This window comes from Anoplopoma fimbria, chromosome 3 (assembly GCF_027596085.1).
Source record: "Anoplopoma fimbria isolate UVic2021 breed Golden Eagle Sablefish chromosome 3, Afim_UVic_2022, whole genome shotgun sequence".
NCBI lineage: Eukaryota > Metazoa > Chordata > Actinopteri > Perciformes > Anoplopomatidae > Anoplopoma > Anoplopoma fimbria.
In genome coordinates this window covers 2,598,505-2,621,542 of record NC_072451.1, presented here as the reverse complement: position 1 = coordinate 2,621,542, position 23,038 = coordinate 2,598,505, and the positions used below count along the sequence as shown (strand labels likewise).

Genomic DNA, 23,038 nt, shown 5'->3' with positions numbered 1-23,038 from the left:
CTCACTTTTCAAAAATATTTCAAAAAATTGTCTTGGTTTAAAGAGATAGCTCATCTCCAAATTTCAAGAATCCCCTCTTTTCGTTTTCTACTATTTATCAATCCAGTTTGTTTTGGTGTGATTGCCATAGAGGAGGAGTGACGTAGAGACTCCGTATACATCTCTGGTGTCGACCTGTCAATCAGTGTGTAGCCCCGCCCTAAAGCATCCCCTGCTTTATGGTCTGTTTGACTCTAAATGGAGCATCATTTACTAAATGAACATCATGCTGTATTGAAGAAGACTTGAAACTAGAGATTGAGACCATAAACTCATGTTTACAATGTTTACTGAGGGAATAAATCAAGAGAGAAGTAGAGTCATTTTCTCATAGACTTCTATACAACCAGAGGAGTCGCCCCCTGATGGACAGGAGAGAGAATGCAGCTTTAAGACACTTCCGTATTGGCTCCACTCGGCTAGCTGAGAAGATGCATGCTTCCTTCTGCGTGGTGATACGTTTGGCAGGTGTAGTTCGATAGAAATAAATAATGCCCTACATGAAACTGCTCACAACAAGAAACTGTGGATTATCTTGAGTGACTGGTTGATGATTTCTGGAAAATCGAGTTTTTCGGCACAAGCAGAGTGACATGTAGTTGCATTATATTGGAGAGAAGGCAGACATTTCTACAAAAACTCACACCAAAACATTCTAAATTCATAAATAGTACTACAGGTAAGAGAATGGATATGTATCTGGGGTGAACTGGCCCTTTAACAACTTTCTCCCTGTCCAAAAATATTGTGACTATCTAAAATTGCCCTCTCTTTGCAAAAAAGATGTTCCGAAAAACGTTTCAAAACTCTCTCCTTTTCCAAAACTTTCTTAACTTCTTTCCAAAGAGAGTCACTCCCCAATAAATGTCCTCCCTCTCTGGATCTGAACGTTGTAAACCGTCTCCTCCTCCCCATCCTTCAGGCCCGTGGATGAGGGCTCCACCCCTCCAGGTCGCGGCGTGTTGTCCATGCAGGGTCTGAGTCACGGCGTGATCCGGGTCGACTCCGAGGAGAAGCTGTCCGTCCTCACGCTGCAGGACGTCGGCGCCGTCATGCCCGGAGGTGAGACCGAAGACTTCATATGAGAAGAAGTTCTGTTTGTGCATGTTGGACGTTCTGCTGCTTCACTTGAGTGTTAAAGTTTTTGGAGACTTTCTACTTTTCAGACGTGGATATTTTTACTATTTATCGGATAGTTGGAGTTATTTGTCACTTTGTAGATTCATACTTTAAGATAAGATTCAACATAAGATTATTTGTGACTTCTGAATATTGAAGAATCATTTCAACTTGATGCCACTAGTACTTGAAAATTGTAATAATTTACTCAACATGTCCATCATTTTCCTTCCTTATTTCTTTTTTTGATTCTTTCTCCACTCTTCTTTCCTCCATCTCCTTCTACTTTTCCTCAAATTATTCTCTTTTTTATCAATAATTTCCACTTCCTTCTTTCCCCTTCAATTTTCTGAAACCATAAAATCTTTATTTTACTGTTATCATTCATCACGAGACAGCAAATCTTATAAGGGAGTCATTTTTTCCTCTTTGTTACTAATATTTTTACTGAAATGCACAATTAATAAGGATTTGTTGATTGCGGTTTGAAAACAAAAGATTAGATCCAAAAGTTCACTCCTCCGCAGTCCTAATATGGTCACTTCCCGCTCACTGGTTGCAAAAAGCCAACATGGCGACGTCCGTAATCCAAGATGGCGACGTCCAAAATGTCAAACTCGGGGCTTCAAAATAGATGTACAACTTCTTGTTTGGAGTCTTTCTGTTGAAGCAATAATCATTCTGCCTTTATGTAAAGGATCTGTGATCTTTCATAATTTCTCCTTCATAAACCCACCCTCTCTCTCTCTCTCTCCGTGTCTGTAGGAATGATGTGTGTGGTGAAACCAGAAGGTGTTCCTCAGCTCTGTAAAACCGACGAGATCGGAGAGCTGTGCGTTTGCACGGTTGCCGCGGGAACCTCCTACTACGGCCTGGCCGGCATGACCAAGAACACCTTCGAGGTGAGAGTGTGTTTGAAGGATTTTGTAACTTCATCTTTTTTAAGTACAAACTGTTTCTCACTTTCTTTTTCTTCTTCCAAACCCCGCTCAGGTTTTCCCGGTGACCAACAACGGGGCTCCCATCAGTGAGTTCGCCTTCACCAGGACCGGCCTGCTGGGGTTCATCGGCCCCGCTGGTCTGATCTTTGTGGCGGGAAAGATGGACGGTCTGATGGTGGTCGGCGGGCGCCAGCACAACGCCGACGACATCGTTGCCACGGCGCTCGCTGTGGAGCCAATGAAGTTTGTCTACAGGGGAAGGTAACAAGTGAAGGAGTGTTGACATTTTATTATTTTTCATTCAGTACAGTAACAGAGATATTAGCTTCCAAATAACTTTTTTTTAATATTTTTTTGTGTTTAAATACCCCAGTATTCAGATGTATATTTACACACATATAACCTATGTAAATATATAAGAACAATTATATATAGAAGAACAATTTGAAAAAAGATGAATAAATAAATAGACACAAATGGATAAATAAAATGAAATAAAAACTAATAATATTAATTATAATAAATAAAATACAGGATATGTAATGCTTTGCAAGATCTTAAGTGCTATTTACTTTCAATTATTCCTCTTGAATTAATAAAAAAAAGCTGCTTTTTTATGTATATATTCTTAAATGTTCTCTGAGATGTCCTCAAAACAAAAAAATAGTTTGAATAATTCTTGTTTCATGTTTTTTAAATGTTCAACTATGTTTTTATATTATCAGGACGCCTCATCACCAGCTAGATATCTTTAAAAATGTTATAATCAGATACAGTTTTTGCTCTTTCTGTAAACTACATTTAGTTTTGTGACCCTGATAAACATTTCCCGGTTCATATTTGTTTGAGGTCATCTGCAGTTTGTGTTTCAGGATAGCGGTGTTCTCCATCACGGTGCTGCATGACGAGAGGATCGTGGTCGTGGCGGAGCAGCGGCCCGACTCCACCGAGGAGGACAGCTTCCAGTGGATGAGCCGAGTTCTGCAGGTACGCATGAGAACAAGTTGCTTTTAAAAAAAATCTCAGTCCAGATCTCTACAAGCCGTCGTTGAGACTGCGGTGGAACTTTTAAAAGTTGTCTGCGTTTTTTACAGCTGCAATAAAAAACAAACCTCTTTATTCCTTGTATTCCTTTACCATAAGAAATACTTCCTGTCTGCTTTTCCATTCAGCTAATTGGTTATTAACACACTCAGCGTTTTTTAATCGAGGGCTGCTATTAAGCATTAAAAAATAGAAAGATAGAAAATGTTTTTAAAAATATAGGAAAATAATCCCTTTATTGCATGTATGTATTATGATTAAACTAAAATGTGTTATACAAGCTGTTAGATGTTTATATAATAATATTTAAATAATATGAAAAATAATTAATACCGTCTTTGCAGCTGCTGGAAGACATTTTAATTTTATTTTTCAAAGATTATTGCACAATTATGTACATTACTGTTTTATTTACATTATTTTTTCGAGAAGTGCTAAAAATGTGACAATTTTCCAACCAAATACTTACGTAGTAATTTTAGCATTTAAATGAATAGTTATTCTTTATTTACTGTAAATAAACAACAGTGGTCTAATCATTTTTAGACAATTTAACGTGGAAAAATGACCTAATATTAATTTAAGTAATCCCAACCTTCCACTAGTTGATCCTTCACTGTGTCCGGAATCATCATCCCTTTTTTCTACAGGAATCAGATTAAAGAAGTAAAGGTGCCGTTTCCTTCTGTCCTTAAAAAGTTAATCCCATAACAACTTTCCAGGCGATAGACGGTATCCACCAGGTGGGGGTTTACTGCCTGGCTCTGGTGCCCTCCAACACTCTGCCCAAGACTCCCCTGGGTGGCATCCACCTGTCGGAGACCAAGCAGCTCTTCCTGGAGGGGGCGCTGCACCCCTGCAACGTGCTCATGTGTCCGCACACCTGCGTCACCAACCTGCCCAAACCCCGGCAGAAACAACCAGGTACGGCACGGACGGACGTGTGAGGGCTTAAATAATTATAATAATAATAATAATAATAATCATTTATTAGTCTTTTTATTGTGTTGTTCATATTTAACTTTACGCTACGTACGATCGTAAATTAAGTCTGGAGATGCTGAGTCTTCCTGTCCTCCTCTTCTTCCTCCTCTTCCTCAGAGATCGGTCCTGCGTCTGTGATGGTGGGGAATCTGGTGTCGGGGAAGAGGATCGCTCAGGCCAGCGGCAGGGATCTGGGTCAGATCGAAGACAATGACCAGGCAAGGAAGGTGTGTGTGAGGAGGGGGGCTGCTGGTTTTCATCACCACCACCACCATTATCATCATCATCATCATCATCATCATCAGACACACATGTACATATGAGGCCTTCGTGGTTTACTCACAGTCATGCTCATCATTTAGTTGAATTTGTTTGGATTCTTTCTTATCAATAACTCGGCCTGCAGTTTATGCTGTTTTCACATAATCATTAATTATAACATTTATTGAATCATAACAGAAAACTTTAACCTTTTTTTTTTTTTTACTGGAAAATCAAGCTGACTCATCATTTCAAAGGTTTCAATCAAATGCTTTGGATTCAAGATGCAAAAGTGGCATTCTTCCCTAAGTTTGACTCAACATTAAAGGTTCTAACTATGATACTCAGAGCATTAATATCGCAGCATACAACTATTAGATGGCATGTTGCGGAAGCGTAGCGCTCACCATCCTGTTCCCCCTCAGGTGAACACTGTTAGCTCTGTTAGCTCTGCTGCCGTTGTTCGCACTGTTAGCTGCAAACCGCCGGCTCAGTTGTCGCCATGTTGGGAGCCTTTTAGGCAATCGAAATGCTCTGAATTCCATTTCATGCATCTTTTATAAAGCAGATAACACAGCGAATAGGAAAGTCAGATGCCGGGAGGTGATGGCAGCGAAATTTAGATGCCTTGGCAGCAATGTTCATGTCGTACTTGTGCCAACAAAAGTGAGTAAGACAGTGAAGAAACAAACGCAGAGAGTCGGAAAAAAAGGAAATAGAGATCATAAGAGCAAAAGAGAGAGAGAGAGAGAGCATGTGGTCTATATAGAGAGAATGCAACAATGAATAATTTGAGTAGAAAGAAAACAGAAAGCGAGACCAGCAGAGTGATGGAGGGAAACAGGCGGTGTTTGTTACTGACGGAACAGATTTTCCTCTCTTCTCTGGTGCTGAAAATGTCTTCGGTTGTATATCGTCATGCAGCCGGCGGCGGGAGTGGCGGCGACACGCACCATGTCGACTCTAATACGAAGAGACAGGCCCCAAATAATAACAACCACCTCCTCCACCGCAGCACACTGGGAAACCACCGCAGCCTGTCACGCTACATGCAGCAAGTCAGCCTGTGTGTAGTTGGATGTCACCACACAGATGGTGGTGAACTTTCTGCTTTCTGGTGCTTTCAACTAAACTCTCCACAAATCCTCAGATTTCCACTTCTTGCAGCGTTGGACCAAGAAAAACATAATATATGACCCAATATGTCTGACAGCTAAAGGAAATGTTCAATATTTTGGGAAAGCCTGTTAGCTTGGCTTAGCTTAGCACAGCTAGCCTGGCTTTGTCCACAGTTGAAAAAGAAAAAGTTTCTCAGTTTTGATTTGTTTCAAGTAGTAAATGAAATCTTGTCACATAGCAGACATCCATCGGATATTCGCCTATTTACCTCAAACGTCTGACCTTAAGATCAATGCATGACTCGTATAAAAGGAAATGCAAGAAAAGAAAAGGAAGGATAAAAAGTCCTGGAAACAATTTATCTGTGAAATTATTCCTCTCTCTATGTCTAAAGGCAATTTAAAGATGGAAGAAACGTTTTAATTAAATAAACACCTCATTTAACACCACTTCAAACATCCAAACTACCTCTTTAACTATGAAAGTATTATCCGTGCACAATAGCATCAGCTCTGTTGACCGTCTAGAGCAGAATATTCCTGTGAAAAAGCCTCAGTATTGATGGTTTGGAGATCATGTTGCATCTAAATCGACTCTCTGCCATTTTTGCAAAATGAAACGAATCGTCCTGAGGCTTGATGCCATAATTAACAATCCAAACAGGATGATGATGTTGGTAGAGAATAGCTCCGACGTGGACTCTGCAGAGCCACATGATTACTCTTGTGATTCCAGGGAATGATTGTGAATTTTGGATTATTTTTGCTTCATGCGTCATTCGAAATTACATTTGTGATTCGGGGATTTTGGGTGAAAAAGTCTGCTAAATGTTAATCAGGTTTAGAGGATGAACTTTAGGCTCTTTGCTGCTGCTTCTCGCCATCAATACGCTCATTGATTCATTCCCTCATCAATATGTTTCCTCATCAATCACTGCATGTTTAACATCGCTCTGAAAACCAAGCCCTCTGTGTGAATGAGCTCCTCTTCAAACTGTTTTTTATTGAAATGTTTTGTGTGTCGTCAGTGTAATCTTATATCTTATATCCTAGAGAGTGGAATGTGATCTATCCTGGTTGTCTGAGGAGTTTGATGTCTTTGCTGAAGGGTACCTCGGCAGTAGATGTTTAAAGAGTAACTTTGGTGTTTTGTTAAGTGACTAATGGGGACAAAACTATTTTTTTTAAATGGTCCATTTAAGAGAACAAGCTGAGCAGCGCTGAATTAACGTCACGTCCACTGAAAGTTCTTGTTTTAGCCACCGGCTGTGCTGCCAGTTTTCTAGATTCATCCTCCACTTTGTTCAAAGATTTAAATTTCTTTCTTTATGTAAATTTAAGCAACATAAAGTGCTTGTGTCGACAGGTGGTCGACGTGTTGGGTTTCTCTGAGCATCTGATAAGAACATCAGGTACAACTGAGCTGCAGACTTCAGTTTATTCATATGAGAATCCGACACCAACGCTCACAAACTGATAAAAATCGTTCCAGACAGAGGTTCTTTGTGTCGGTGTTCAGCATGCCGGTCCTCTCTCTGGGAGATAACGTAACGTTTCTATCTGCAGGCAGGTTCCAGTTAAACCAGGGGTCACAGTTTATCTCACAAACAACACAAACCAGGTTTAATCCTTTTTATGGTTAAAGAAAAATCAGTCAAAACACAAAAAATGTATCTCGGTATCCCCAAAAACCTCCAAACACTCATTCATTGGATAAGAAATTCGCAATTTATTTATAATAACAAAAAGATAGAACTTCATTCAACCTGATGGGAAATTGCAGAGCGGTAGTTGCAAAACAAAGTCAGACGGATGCAAATTAAAAAAGATTATAACAAGGTGCAAATCCAAAACCAGGTTATCAGGATGGATTATAAAAATGTAAACCAGTCTACAGATATGTATGTAAAGTTTCAGATCTGAAGTGTAACATTAAATCATTAAAATCAATGATTATGAAATGTTTCAGAAGTTTCAAAATAAATACTTTGCCCATATTTACTTAAGTATATTATATATTTACTTAAGTAAATATGGGCAATATTATATTATATTATATATTTACTTAAGTAAATATGGGCAATATTAGTTAAACACTGGAGAACATTTTGTGCAAATCTCTTTTTGTATTGTGTTTCAATCACTTAAGTCCATCTGATTGGCCACATTTTTATTTAATTGTAATTTAACAACATTCATTTAGTGTTGGAGTTTTTAGTTTATAAGTCTGACTGATATCAGAACCAACAAACTTATTTTATCACCTTATCTGCTTCCAAATCTACATCTGCTCCATTTAAAGTAAGGTCTTTAAACGGGTATTAAAGAGAGAACATTTTTACAAGGATTTACATGATCATTTGTGACTAAATGGGTAAAAAAAAAATGGGTTTGGATCCTGTTTCATATGTGTGCAAATGAAGCTTTAGGGCTTTTTGGATAAACGCCTCCACCAAATGGTAAATGTTAATGTACGAGGCAGGAAAACTGGAAAAAGAAGCAGTTGTGAAAGTTTAACGAAAGCTCAGAGTCGAGCCAAAAAAAGCAGCGGAGTGATGTTTTCATCGGGGAGAGAACTTCTTTAAATCTTTTAACCCCCCCCGGAGAGATTTGTGATGCATGGAGCTGCTGGTGAGGAGGCGAGGGAGCGTTCCATCAGCCAAACTCTGAGAGTCGAAACTGTAAAAGGTGAAACAGGAAACTTAAACCGATGAGGAGCTGAGTGATGTTTTCAGCAGGAGGTTATGAACGCCGCTTAAAGGGTTCCTGTACAACAGAGTCTTTTGAATTAACAGTCGTGATAACTGAGGCGTTAGTCTTTTATGACGGCTTCTATAAAATTGAAAAACACTCAGTCACGTCTATTGTCGGCTAGTTTTTTTTTTTGGAGCCAATGAATGGAAGTTACCATATTTGGACTGAGGAGGAGTGACGTAGAGACGCCGTATACGTCTCTGGTGTCGACCTGTCAATCAGTGTGTAGCCCCGCCCCTAAAGCATCCCCTGCTTTATGGTCTGTTTGACTCTAAATGGAGCATCATTTACTAAATGAACATCATGCTGTATTGAAGAAGACTTGAAACTAGAGATTGAGACCATAAACTCATGTTTACAATGTTTACTGAGGGAATAAATCAAGAGAGAAGTAGAGTCATTTTCTCATAGACTTCTATACAACCAGAGGAGTCGCCCCCTGGTGGACAGCAGAGAGAATGCAACTTTTAAGACATTGCCGCCTGTTTCCTACGCTGTGACAACAGTATTTAGATGAGTCATTATGTGGGCTAGTAAGCTAGCTAGCTTGCTAACTCCACCATGCTTTCATGTTACAGTTACAGAACATTAATGTTTAACAAACATACTTTGCTCTTCAATTCCAAGATTAGAAACTGAATTCTTCAAAAACTAAATTCTCATATATGTTGGATTGCAGCAGTACAGCTTTAGCTTTAAATTGTGAGATTTATTTTATTCACATGTATCACTTTTTGTTTAACCTTTAATTTTTATTTGTTGTGATTCTTTTTTTTTTTTTTTTTACTCTAAAGCAGTAAGATACCAATACTAGATCCTGAACAGACAACCTATGAAACAGATCAGTTAAGTCAGAGGTTCATGGCTTTGAGTCATACTAACTGCCATGGTGCCCTTAAGCAAAGCATTATTATTTCAACCCTCTGCTGCAGCAGCAAACGTTCACACATAAGCTCCTCCAGCATAAAAATAAATCACTTTTGAACAGTCGGTGAAATTTGCAGTACAAATCAAGCGCGCCCTGCAGCTCCTCCCAGACGTGACGGACGCGGTGTGGTGCAGAGCGAAGGCCCAGATTGCTTTGCGGTCGGCCGGGTTAAGACTCTTGACAGCTGAATCCTCACCACACACACACACACACACACACACACACACACACACACACACACACACACACACACACACACACACACACACACACACACACACACACACACAAATAGAACCTGACTTTCTCTGGCAGAACAGAAAATGTAACACGATGTTATGCTCCCTGTGATTCACCACTCGGCTGCAAACCCTGAAAAATTCATGAGGCCAGAAACAAACTCTCTCTTTATTTGTTCTTCTCCTCCCAATCTCCAATTTCCATCCATCTCTTCTTGGCTGCTGTTTTTTAAGAAGCCTTATTACCTCACTTTGCTCTCCTTCTTCCATTCATATTCACTTCTCTGACTCTCTCTCTTCCAATTAAGTTCACCCCCAAACAGGCTGCACCGTCACCGAGCTGCTGAAATGACATTTTATCAGTTTACTTTATCAGTTTTCTCTGTTAGGCTCTCGACAAATCTCCTAAACAGCTTTTCTTTGGTTATTTCAGCCATAAACGAGTGAATTTGCAGCTGCGTTTCCAAGAAATTATGCAAATTGTGCGACTGTTTTACTGTTTTGAGTCGAGTCAGCTTTACAAAAATAAGTTCCACACGCTAATGGGCAAGTTACAAACTTCCTGCAACTCATTCAAAAAGTAAGTTAATTGAATTACACATTTCTTAGCAGCAAAAGTAATAAGTTGCATTCGTTTTTGAAATCTCCAAACACACACTCATGAATTTAACAATTGTAGAGCCAGGAGATGTAAAAACTGACATTATCATCGGTTCTTGAAAGTCTCTCTGTTCCCATAGAGCTGCAGAACTTATTATATCTATATATTGCATTGAAAAATTTGATGGATGCAAAAAAAAAAACCACTCACTTAAATAAGCCACTCACTTAAATAGTCAGAAGAACTCGTGATTATGAAATAAAAAATGAAATGAGTGATAAAAGGAAAGCTGTTCACTAGAGGAGTGGATTCTTCTGGCTCTCTTCCTGTTAGCTGCCATGTTGTCTTATTCTCATGTTCCAGATGGATGTATATATGTGTGTGTGTGTGTGTGTGTGTGTGTGTGTGTGTGTGTGTGTGTGTGTGTGTGTGTGTGTGTGTGTGTGTGTGTGTGTGTGTGTGTGTGTGTGTGTGTGTGTGTGTGTGTGTGTGTGTGTGTGTGTGTGTGTGTGTTTATTAGTAGATATGTTTGTGTGTCGTCACTCGGTCTCACTGTTCCTGTATTTGTGTTTTGTGTTTTTAGTTCCTCTTCCTGTCCGAGGTGTTGCAGTGGAGAGCCCAGACCACTCCGGACCACATCCTGTACACACTGCTCAACTCCAGGGTGAGACTACACACACACACACACACACACACACACACACACACACACACACACACACTGCTCATCCAGAGGCCAGTTTTGATGCATCTTTACAACCTTCATAATTCACGTTAATCTCTCTATATGATGAGTTTTCAACAAGTGGAAAATAACAGATGCAGGATCTGTTTCCTCTTGTTGCAACATCTGCTTCATATTATAGTGTTTTTCAGTTTTGCTTTGATTCTAGAGATCTTGCAGAAGGACAAAATGGCAACAAAAAAAAAAAAGAATGATTTATGCCACATGTATTCATTTGTTTGTTCACATGAAAGACAGATTGGACAAAAAGAATAGTCGTATTTCATTATAATGATGCGGTTTGTAAATGAGTGTGTGTGTGTGTGTGTGTGTGTGTGTGTGTGTGTGTGTGTGTGTGTGTGTGTGTGTGTGTGTGTGTGTGTGTGTGTGTGTGTGTGTGATTGTCTCGGTATGACGGTTATGTTATTTTGTATAATGTCAATAAGACGCACTGGTTTTGTGTTACAGCTGTTCAGCAGTGAGACGCTGCAACATGACATCTGATGATGCACACTGCTGATTGAATGTGTCACTCATCTTTCTCTCTGTGTGTGTGTGTGTGTGTGTGTGTGTGTGTGTGTGTGTGTGTGTGTGTGTGTGTGTGTGTGTGTGTGTGTGTGTGTGTGTGTGTGTGTGTGTGTGTGTGTGTGTGTGTGTGTGTGTGTGTGTGTGTGTGTGTGTGTGTGTGTGTGTGTGTGTCCTCGTCCAGGGTACGATAGCCAGCTCTCTGACTTGTGTTCAGCTGCATAAGAGGGCAGAGAAGATCGCCGGCATGCTGGCTGAACGGGGCCACCTACAGGACGGAGACCACGTGGCTCTGGTCTACCCTCCAGGTACACACACACACACACACACACACACACACACACACACCATGCCCTGGTGTCAGTTTCAGTGTGTCTTTGTTCTGCCAGATGTCAAGGGCATTACTACCAAAATCTGAAATTGGAGGAAAAACTCTCATTAGAATTGATTCAAGTTTCAAGATAAAAGCAGAAAATATTGCAGCAAAAACAGATTTGGAAACTGACTCTCAACTTTTATTATAGTGATGCACCCAATGGCCAAAGGCAAATAAGTAAAACTTTATTTATACAGAATCTTTTGTGCTTTACAGTAACTATCAGTCCAGAAAACACACAAGAAAACACAATAATGTAAAAGTACAAACAAATGCAAAGCACTTAAGAACACAGAAAGCATCCATCAGTCAGTCACCACACATAGAATTTATAGAAAAAACAACCATTGAAATTTCCCCAACAAATCCTGACAGCAACTTAAAACAGGAAACACTGTTCATATAACTACAGACCAGTTTCTAAAGCACTGCACGTCCTATAAATATGATTATATTGTTATTTTTTACTGCTTTTATGTCGTTTTCTTGCCTTATAATTGCATGTTGCAAGAAAGTAATGAGTTCCTGCAGACTGTCAGCTTTGAATTTATTGAAAAAGTGCAACATTTTCAATAAAAAACATTTCTTCTGACGACCAATGCTTGAGCTGGTGAGGGAACTTGCAAATGACAATGTAGCACAAAACGTAATACATACGTTTGTGTTTTCATTTTTACCTCTTTACTAAGTTTTTGCCAATAACAACACTTGAACAAAATAAAAGCAGACGAATTGTTTTGAAATAAACATATCATATCAATAAGCAGGTTCCTTTTGAATGATTAATAAATAGATTAAAACGTACCAGACGTCTGTAACGATTCTAAACAAGGACGGACTCTTTAAATGAGGACGGACACGAGGAAGTCGGATAGAAGAGATGAAGGAGAACAGGAAAAGAATAGTCGTTTCCCCTCAGAGGCTCGGAGCCTCGTGTCCGCGGTGGCAGAGCGGACGCAGCCACGCAGGACCAATCCCGAGCGTCTTAAAGTCGCCTCCAGAGCTCAACGTTAACTCTTAACCTCATGACCTCTGAGAGAGAGAGATGAGTTATTCTCTCCTTTCTCCTTTTTCTTTGCTTCACCATTCTTCCACCTTCTCCTCCTCTTCCTCCCATCCCTCCTCATTTCCCCATCCTTACATCCCTCCTTTCCTTATCTCCCCTCCTTCTTTCCCTTCTCCCCCATCTCACCTCACTTTTCCTCTTCCTCTTGCCCTCTTTCCTTACTCCTCTTTCTCATCCTCTCTCATTTCAATCATCTTCCCTTCTCCTTCCTCTTTATCCTCTTCCTACTTCCTCTTCCCTTACCCTCTGCTTCCCTTTTCCCTCTCTATCCTCATCTCCTTACCTTGCTCTTTCCTCACTCCCTTCCTCCTTGTCCTCCACTTCTCCACTCCTCTCCTCACCCTGTCTTCACAAACATTTTCCTCTTCGTCCTGATCCTCCTCCCATTTCTATCTCTCTCCCTTTTCCTTCCTCCTCTTCCTCCCATCCCTCCTCATTTTTCCATTCTTACATCCCTTCTTCCCTTATCTCCCCTCCTTCTTCCCTTTTTCCTCCCTCCCCTCCCCCATCTCACCTCACCTTTATACTTCCTGTTCCCCTTTTTCCTTACCCCTCTGTCTTCTTCTTTCTCATCCTCTCTTATTTCAATCCTCTTCCCTTCTTTCCTCCCTTCTCCTTCCTCCCCATCCTCTTCCTACTTCTTCTTCCCTTTCCATCTCCTCCCCTTTCTCCCCCCTCCTCCTCCTCCTCCTCCTCCCTCCCCCTCTAGGTATCGACCTCATCGTGGCGTTTACGGCTGCCTTTACGCCGGCTGCGTGCCGATCACGGTGCGACCGCCTCACCCTCAGAACATCGCCACCACGCTGCCGACCGTCAAGATGATCGTGGAGGTAAAAGCGCTCTGATGCCGTAATCTGTGGGAACAAAGAGAATGTTGTCTCATGTTGGACCAGTTATAATATCTGATATTTAAGCAAAAGTTAAAATACCCAGAAACTAAATGGACAACATCTCACAGACATTCTTGCTGAATGTGAGCATGTCGGACTTTTAAACTTGTCTGTTCTGCTTCCTGCAGGTGAGCCGGTCGGTGTGCGTGATGACCACACAGCTCATCTGTAAACTGCTGAGGTCCAAGGAAGCCTCGGCCGCCGTGGACGTCCGGACATGGCCCCCCGTCATGGACACAGGTACGCACAACCGATGAACAGGAAGTGACCATATATGGACTGAGGAGGAGTGACGTAGAGACGCCGTATACGTCTCTGGTGTCGACCTGTCAATCAGTGTGTAGCCCCGCCCTAAAGCATCCCCTGCTTTATGGTCTGTTTGACTCTAAATGGAGCATCATTTACTAAATGAACATCATGCTGTATTGAAGAAGACTTGAAACTAGAGATTGAGACCATAAACTCATGTTTACAATGTTTACTGAGGGAATAAATCAAGAGAGAAGTAGAGTCATTTTCTCATAGACTTCTATACAACCAGAGGAGTCGCCCCCTGGTGGACAGGAGAGAGAATGCAGCTTTAAGACACTTCTGCATTGACTTCACTGTTCAGAACTTCAATCAAACTGATTAAACTGATGATAATCATGTCATTTAATAGATGGGGTACATAAATGCCCCAAAAGCTACAGAATATAAAGACAATTTTTTTTTTCTTTTAGATGATTTGCCAAAGAAGAAACCTCCTCTGCTGTATAAACCGTCCAACCCCGACACCCTCGCCTACCTGGACTTCAGTGTCTCCACCACCGGCATGCTCGCTGGAGTCAAGGTGAACACACACACACACACACACACACACACACACACACACACACACACACACACACACACACACACACACACACACACACACACAACTGAGTCTTCTTAATTACCACCTCTCCAATTTGCGTGCTTGTCCTTAATTGACAAAGTAATCCCAAAAATGGAGTGTGTTATGATATATTTCAATTCCATAAATCATTGGATTTTACCTAGTATTTATCAATCCATTTTATTTATTTATTTATCTTTTTTATTATTTAATAATAATAATTTATTATTTTATTTATTCTCCTTTTAACCTTTGTCCTGTTTTTTAATGTTAGTTTGTTCTTGATTTTGATTCATATCTTGATAATCGTTCAGGTTTATGTTTCCCAAATGTAACAAATGAGACCAGCCTCGGTTGGATGATTAAACGGGATCATGACTCTTTTCTCTGTAATGTGTTAATATTCTCAGTCAGGATGAGACTTCTTCAGTTATTGGTCTCAACTTTAGCAACCTGATCATTTACATTTCAGCTAATGTCAGAATATTAATATTATACACTAAGGAAACATGAATATCTGTTCCTCAGAGGTAAAATACTTATTGCTTTTTATGTTGGATTTGAGATTTATCCCTGGATTATATGATCATACAACAGTTGCTGTCGTTGTAAATATTAAATTGGGTAAATCCTAAAGTGTAAACAGGATTAGTACTAGGATCAGAACTAGTAGGATTATAATGAACGATACAATGATGGGGAGCTGTGTATGGACGTATATAAGAAGTAGACGTAGTCATGGTGACGCCACCATTATGACCAGTAAAAATACAATATCTACAATTAGAATTATGAGAAACAATGCAATTGCAGGTATCCACAAATGTATTGTGGATATGCAAAAAGATAACGTTTCACTTCAGTTATGACGAGTAACATTTGGATTACAGATATCTAAAATGAGAGTTTTTTTTAATGAGAATTGTATTGCAGATATCCAGAATGTTCATTCTAGATATATGAAATTAAATTGAAAGCCCTATAAACATAAATGACATCATCTCCATTGCTGCTTTAATAATCTGCACGCCACCAAATATTTCATCTGACTATGTTCAAACCATCATTGCGCCATAATCACGATAATTAAAAAAAACAAAAAACAAAACACAAAAGCCTCGTTAATGAAAGCTTTGAAAAACACAAACCAATCAGCAAAAGAGGGGAAAAAGCAGGACAGGATGAAACAATGGCCAAATATTTTCTCATGTGCTGCTAAATGACCCGTCCATTATGTTTGATCCCAGAGTTTTGTTATGCTAATCAATGCGCTGTGGACATATTTCTAGTTAATTATTCGTGTTTAGCTCCAGCAGGACGGAAGGTCATGAGTCCAAACTTTAGATTCTGCTCTAAAAAGAAAGGAAAGAAAATATCACAAAAGTACACAGAACAATGAAAGTATCCCCACCTGCTTCATGAAACTGAACTAACATCTTTATGTGCAGAAAAATGGATCTACTTTATGAGTGTCATGAGTCTGTTTCCTGTCCAGATGTCTCACACAGCCACCAGTGCCTTCTGCCGCTCCATCAAGCTGCAGTGCGAGCTTTACCCGTCCAGAGAGGTCGCCATCTGCCTGGACCCGTACTGCGGCCTGGGCTTCGTCCTCTGGTGCCTTTGCAGGTCAGACAATATAAAATGTAAAGACTGACTTGAAGTTACTGTGAGGAGCTTTTAACTGGTCCTGAACCAGTCTCAGTTTAGTCCTGGTCCTCTATAGACCTCCATCAGTAAACCAGACCATCAGAGAGAAGATCGTCTGTTTCTATAAAGTTATTCTTAAAGCTCGTCATCGGAGCCACCGGGTCGGATTCTGGAGAAACCAGATGAGATCATGAAGGTTCACCAGAAACTCCTTCAGCTCAGACTCCAGCAGAGACCAGTCCACCGTGGACACACCCAGATCCAGAACCAGGGCTGAACTGGTCAGACTGTCAGACCCTGCTGCAAAAGAAAAATGAGAGGTTTTCTAAAGGGAGTCTGGTGCTCAGAAACACTACCACTTTTGTCCACAGGGGGCGCCAAAATCAACACAAAATAAAAGCTCCTCGTAGTAACTTTAAGTTCTGAATCTAGTTTTGGAGGGTAGATGTGTAGAAGAGGTGAAGACAAGAGGAAAAACATCTCAACACCTTGTTTTAGCTTGAACATGCCCACTTGTGCTACCAATGGCTAGCATTTTAATTGGACATACATTTCTACATTTCTGCAGAATTGTTTCCGTCAGTAATCAGAACACAACCCCGTCTTGGTTCCTCTCTGCAGTGTGTACTCAGGTCACCAGTCCATCCTGATCCCTCCGTCCGAGCTGGAGGTGAACCCGGCTCTCTGGCTGTCGGCCGTCAGTCAGTACAAAGTCCGCGACACCTTCTGCTCCTACAGCGTCATGGAGCTCTGCACCAAGGGGCTCGGCCTGCAGACCGACGCCCTGAAGGTAAAAAACTAGGGGGCGCTGTATCTCGTCTAGAATTTTGTATTTTGCACTTGACATTTTTCATGAACTTCTCATTCTGCGTCCTCCTCGTCCTCTCCAGTCTCGAGGGTTGGACTTGTCTCGGGTGAGGACCTGTGTGGTCGTAGCGGAGGAGCGTCCCAGGACCGCCCTGACGCAGTCCTTCTCCAAACTCTTCAAGGACCTGGGACTCCACCCTCGAGCCGTCAGCACCTCCTTCGGCTGCCGGGTCAACCTGGCGATCTGCCTGCAGGTCAGTCAGACTCTCACTTCTCTTTCTGCTCCTGGATTTCTTCACTTCCACAGACTCGGGACATTTCTTATTGTGACCTCGGGGCTGGAATCAATGTTAAAATCGTCTTTTAAGATAAGATAAAATAAGATAATCCTTTATTAGTCCCACAAAGGGGAAACAAACAGTTATAAGTAGAAAAAGAAAAGCAAAACAAGTATGATAAATATGTCATCACACTTAAGGTATAATAAACAAGTAAAAAAACATAAAAAAACCAACAAAAATTTAAATATGAAATAATCTGACTTTAATTTGATGTGTTGCCCCCACAGCTGTTTATTTTTTTGCTTGCAGAACAATTTAGCTTAAGCTGAGCTGTTAATTAGCAGATATTTAGATTTTTCTTTTTCAATAACAGTTAAAAGCATATTAGCTCCTTTATATTTCAATAAAAACAAAAGAAACTCCTCTTAACTGGAGATAAACTTGTCCTTGTAGTAGATTTGGCAGCTTTTGTATGAAACCCCTGCTGATAATTGGATTAATTAGAAACTAGTTAGATAACAACATAGAAAATGTAAAAAAAAATATGTTTTTTTTCCTGCTGCTTCCAGTCAGTAGGTTGAACATCACACCGATATCCATCTTCTTCTCTGACTCTGAGTAATAAGATGGCAAATAGAGTCCCAAAAAACTCTTTATATAAATATTTTAGAACTGTTTTTTTTTGAGGCAGGCAAACATGAACAAAATATTGAGAGAATAAACAGTTTTAAGGAAAGTCTGGCTGATTGATTTGTGCTTTCCTGAGGTTTACAGACACAACCATAACTAGATCAATATTCTCTACAGTTTGGGGGTTTGCAGGTGAGCCAAACTCTGCTGAAGTGGAGAAACCACATCACTGCAATTGTTGCAGTTTACAGCATTTTTCACATCTCCTGGGCACTTTAAACCCGTTCATTCAGCTCTTTAAAGTGTAAGAAAATACATTGACGTCAAGGCAAAAATGACAAAATGCACTTATAGCAGATGAAGGATGTTAAGCCAGAGACAGATCTGTTTGTGGGTAACTAGATAACGAGTCTACAGAGAATTAAAGCCACAGTCATTCTCGTCTCTTTCATCAAATCAAACCAATTCTTCAGACATTCAGTTATTTCTCCGTATGTCTCTTATGGTTCAGCGTCATCGTTCCATTTCAAGCTGATCATCGCTTTTACATCTCAGCTATGATTTGAAACCTTAAGTGGATCAAATCAGGTTTTTCCCCAAAGGTCATATGTTGGTTTTTTTTCCATTTTGCATCATCTGCTCTAGATAATTTAATTGAAGTTATTTCCAATGTTCTATTAAATTAAATGAAAACATTGCTGAACATTTTACAGATATTAATGGTAAGATATAATGGAAATGCAAGCTTTTTGTGAATATTTTTGGAAATATATTCCACATTTCTTTGTCCTCTTGTGATTTCTAACTGCACAAAGTCAATATGCACTAATATTACAGCGAACATTAACAGTTTCTAGCAGCTTTGAATGATAAACTAACATTTGGCTGAACGATTATTTCAGTGCTGACTGCTTGTTTTGTTTCTTTTGAGTTTTCCATTTTGACGTTTTTCTTCCTCCCGTCCTCCCGTCCTTGTTTTACTCATGACCCCGCCCACATATCTCATACTTGGTTATGTCTCCGCCCTTCCTCCTCCTTACCTCCTCCTCCTCCTCCACCCCTCTCTGCTGCTGTAGCCTCACAGGCTGGGAAAGCTTGCCGACCAGGTAGGGAACCACCATCAATCCCTCCCCCACCACCACCACCTCAACCCTAATGCTTGTCAGCACATCACTCATCAGCTGGCTTTAGATCAATGTTTTTTAAGGATTATTTTGAGTATCCAATGGTGTCAAAAGACGACGGTTTGGATTCACTAAAGTCGGTGTCTGATCACACCAGTATTTATGATTAAATGACAAAATAATGGACCAAAATCAACAAATTTCAATGGAATCAACTCACTGTGTGGATTTGCTTCAACTTTGATGAACTTTGACTTCTTTTTACACGTGAAATTGTGTTTCACAGAGAAGTTAACTTTCATAACCAATTGTCAACACTAGACCTTATTTCAGGCATCGATCCAAAAAAACATGAATTTGAATTTGAGACTTGACTCATTCCCAAGTTTCAGGACTTAAAAAACCTTTCCAATCAGTAAATACAATGCCTCTACTTTTGGTTTCAAAGTGAGCAAATCTATTCTAGGATCTGCCATTTTGTGCTCTGGGGTGTTTGGGCTTCTGACTCCCAGCATGCAGCTGTGTGTCCGGTGGTGGGTTCTGTCCTCTGCAGAGGTTTTTCTAAAAAACACCTCTGGGAGAGAAAAAAGGGGGAGGGATGGAGGGATGGTGGAGGATGAGAGAGGTTGGAACGAGGGTCTTTATCTCTTCGGATCTGCACAAAAGGAAAAAGCCAATAAATCTAACTTTTTGGGATCCATGATCACGTTTGCAGATCATTGATGATCCAGGCTGAGAGATACAGATCCCTTTGTTGTTTGATTGTAGCAGCTGGTCTACAAGCACCGTCCCAGAAATCATTTCAACGCTCTGAAGTCAGTAAACCATCAAAAATACTAAATGTATCCTTTTACACATCATGATAACATTACAAATGACATTCCCCTAATTCTCATTTCCACTGAACAGAGCCTGAACAAATCATCACGTAACTGAACCGAGCCTCCGTTTGTTAGCCGGTTAGCGGTGCTGCTAACGTTACTAGCTCTCCGCCATTTCAATTTAAACACGTATTGGTTATTTATGTATGAATCGGTTCAGACCATGGTCCGTTACACCAGTAGTCAACACAGAACAGAAAAAATAAATGTATCTACAAGATACATTAACCAAACCCAAGTCAAATCATATTTCATAGATTATTGAGTTTATTTTCGTACCAGGATGTAATCACTACGTCATCATCACCTCTTTCTTCCATCTTTCTTTTCTCCTTCACTTGGTATCACTTCCCTCTTTCCCTTTCTCTTTTTATTTGCATGTCTGATTTTAGAAACCCCTTTTTGTTTTAACTCTTGGGATATGTTCAAACTAATCCGTTTTTGTTCTTTTATTGTTGCCGATTTCCTTCAAAAATCATTCCCCTTCTGTGGCCCTCACGTCGTTCTCCCCGTCATTTAGTAATAATGCTGTAGAGGTTTTGTGGGATCCCGTCTTTGCTCTCAAACCCAAAGCTTTTCTCTCTGCTGTGAAGGGAAAGCTTGTCACTGCGAGCACTAATGCACGAGCAGTAGCCTCCACTGGTACGAGTAGTAGTAGTAGTAGTAGTAGTAGTAGTAGTAGTAGTAGTAGTAGTAGTAGTGGTGGTTTTCTGTCATGCAGTTGTACTATGGTAGTAGTTGTATTAAAGTACACTGTGTGACCCTGCTGTTGTTGGTGTTCCTCAGGGAACCTCAGGACCCGACCCCACGACGGTGTTTGTTGATATGAGAGCGCTGAGGCACGACAGGTGAGTTCAACAAACAAGTAAATAATTCATTTAATATTTGACTTCACAGTGGTGAAGGAAGCATTCAGATCATAACGTAGGTAAAAGTACCAATAAAACAATATAAATACACAATATTAGTAAGTAAAAGTCCTGCATTTAAATCGTACTCAAGTAAATGTAAAGTTTCATTTGCAAAATGTACTTAAATAATAGAAAGTGAAAGTACTCGTTCTGCAGAAAAGTGGTCCTTGACTGGCGTGTTACTATACAGAATATTACATAACTGATTGTTATCATAGACTGTATATAAGAAGTGGACGCAGTTTTGAAGCCTTGAGTTTGCTGTTTTGGCCGCCGCCATCTTGGATTTATGGACATCGCCATCTTGGCTTTTTGCAACCAGTGAACAGAAATGACCGTATTGTGACTGCCGTATACGGCTCTGGTAGTGACCTGTCAATCACAATCTCTATTATCTTTTCCAGGAACCTTCCCTAATTTTATATATCAAGCTCCTTTTTAGGAAATTATAGGAAACTGGAGAATCCTTGAAATGAAGCGTTAGCGTTTGTATGGATTTTATGGAAAGAAAGTCCTCATGCTTCAGTGTCTAACAAGCTCATTTAAGAAGCACCTAACCGCACTTATTAAACACCTTTGAAATGAATACTCAGCTAGTATTTTAAGTAGTTTTTTGATTTGCATGCTTGGTAACATTTATTTATGATCAGAGTAGGCTATGTTTTATTTATAATTCATCCAGTTTAATTTGGAAAGTATATATTGTTGTAATATTATCCAATTTAACTTTCTTTATTTGATTTCACAGTCAGTTGTTGACGACATACAGACGTTGGGCTACTTTAATATATATGGGACTAAATTACAGCACAATTAAGACATTTTTGTGATGTTGGACCTCATTTAAATTTTATTGAATATCCCTGATGTAGACTGCGGCGGTCCACCACTGTGGCGATGGCGGCGAACCAACCCAACAAAATAGTTTAGTAGAGTGCCAAGTTCTTCGTAGATCTAGCCTTTTCATTTTGCTCTGAAAGTGCAGCAGGTTGATGCATTCAACTCTAAAAAGTACTAAATGTTCTTCCAGGGAAACCAAGGTCCACCTACCACAATCCCATAAACCCAGTGGGAAACACTGCTTCTTGTATTTTCTTTTTAGAAATGTCATCCTTTTCCATCCATTAACTATAGTCTGTTTCCCACAATGCTTTGTTTTAGTTCCTTTGGGATTTCCGTCCTCCTGCAGCCTCTTCTGGGCATTTTCATTGTGAAAGAGGAGAAGTTTATGTCGGCGATTGTGAATGGAGGAACATGCAGCTCGGCAAACACTCCCAGAATATATAAAAGCGCTCCGTGGAGTCGTGCGTTATTCTAGTGCACGACTTGTTCTGCAGCTGAGAACCATCGCTCCGGGGATGATGGTGAAAAGTTTGAATGTAATGAGAAGCTGGAAAGTTTCTTCAAGGCAACATGACGATTTCGGGCACGTCAGTTTGAGGCCCCGGCTGTCACCCTCACAGCCTCTGAAAACACTTCCAGTCTGAGAAAGAAAACCCATCTCACCCAGTCTGAGCCACATTTCATGCTGGTTGACACTATGAATAGCATCTCGGGAGTCTCCAGAGTTTGTTTTGCCAGAGTTTTGCGCTTTCATGGGGAGGAAATGTGACTTTATGAACCAACCGGAAGTTTGAAAATCGCCGCGAGGGTTCAAGATTATTGTCAGATTATGGACAACAACTGTGGGAAGACAAACTAGACTTTAAATGTATTCAAATATCCCCAAGCTGGTCCTTTGGGATTGAAGGAACAATCCTGAGGCTCCGTGGTTCAGACGAAACTGTAAAAACGTCAGGAGCTGTTACCAAACGTTTCCCAGCGTGTCTGGAGAAAACTTCAGCTTCCTGTTCTCTGATCCAGCAGATGATTCCGGCCTTCAGCCTACATTTTCCCCAGAGGAGTCACATGAGAGCTGCTCAGTATAAATATAACCGCCAGTGTGCATGATTACATGTAATCACCGTTGATTTAAGCAGCTCCGTTTCTACCAGAGACGCTGCGTGTTCCTCGTTTGTAATCCGACCAACCACTTCTGTCACATTCCTTTTTCAGGATCAATATTTTCATTTTATTTTTAGTTGTTAAGACAAAAGTATAATTATTGTTTTTGACAAACTTCCTTTTTGTGATTTCATGTGCATAAATAGAGATTTCAATTTTTAAAAGTCACAGGTTTGTTCCCTGCCAACAACCGTTCAAAATTAAATTGTTACAAAAACGACACACAGTGAAATAGGAAATATTTATTCTGAAAGAAAGAACAATTAT

General features: G+C 40.2%; 1 protein-coding gene across 1 annotated transcript in view; it reads left to right on the top strand.

The window, feature by feature from the left end:
• The window catches only part of LOC129113352 (disco-interacting protein 2 homolog C-like), a 165,466-nt gene that overhangs the window by 139,906 nt on the left and 2,522 nt on the right, over positions 1–23,038 (top strand). The window contains 17 exon segments of the mRNA XM_054625592.1: positions 960–1,101; positions 1,924–2,060; positions 2,152–2,360; positions 2,972–3,086; positions 3,866–4,067; positions 4,245–4,354; positions 10,612–10,692; positions 11,462–11,585; positions 13,429–13,446; positions 13,449–13,549; positions 13,738–13,849; positions 14,332–14,441; positions 15,982–16,112; positions 16,755–16,923; positions 17,024–17,194; positions 18,928–18,957; positions 20,643–20,704. Of these exon segments, the coding sequence (XP_054481567.1) occupies positions 960–1,101; positions 1,924–2,060; positions 2,152–2,360; positions 2,972–3,086; positions 3,866–4,067; positions 4,245–4,354; positions 10,612–10,692; positions 11,462–11,585; positions 13,429–13,446; positions 13,449–13,549; positions 13,738–13,849; positions 14,332–14,441; positions 15,982–16,112; positions 16,755–16,923; positions 17,024–17,194; positions 18,928–18,957; positions 20,643–20,704 (2,024 nt within the window).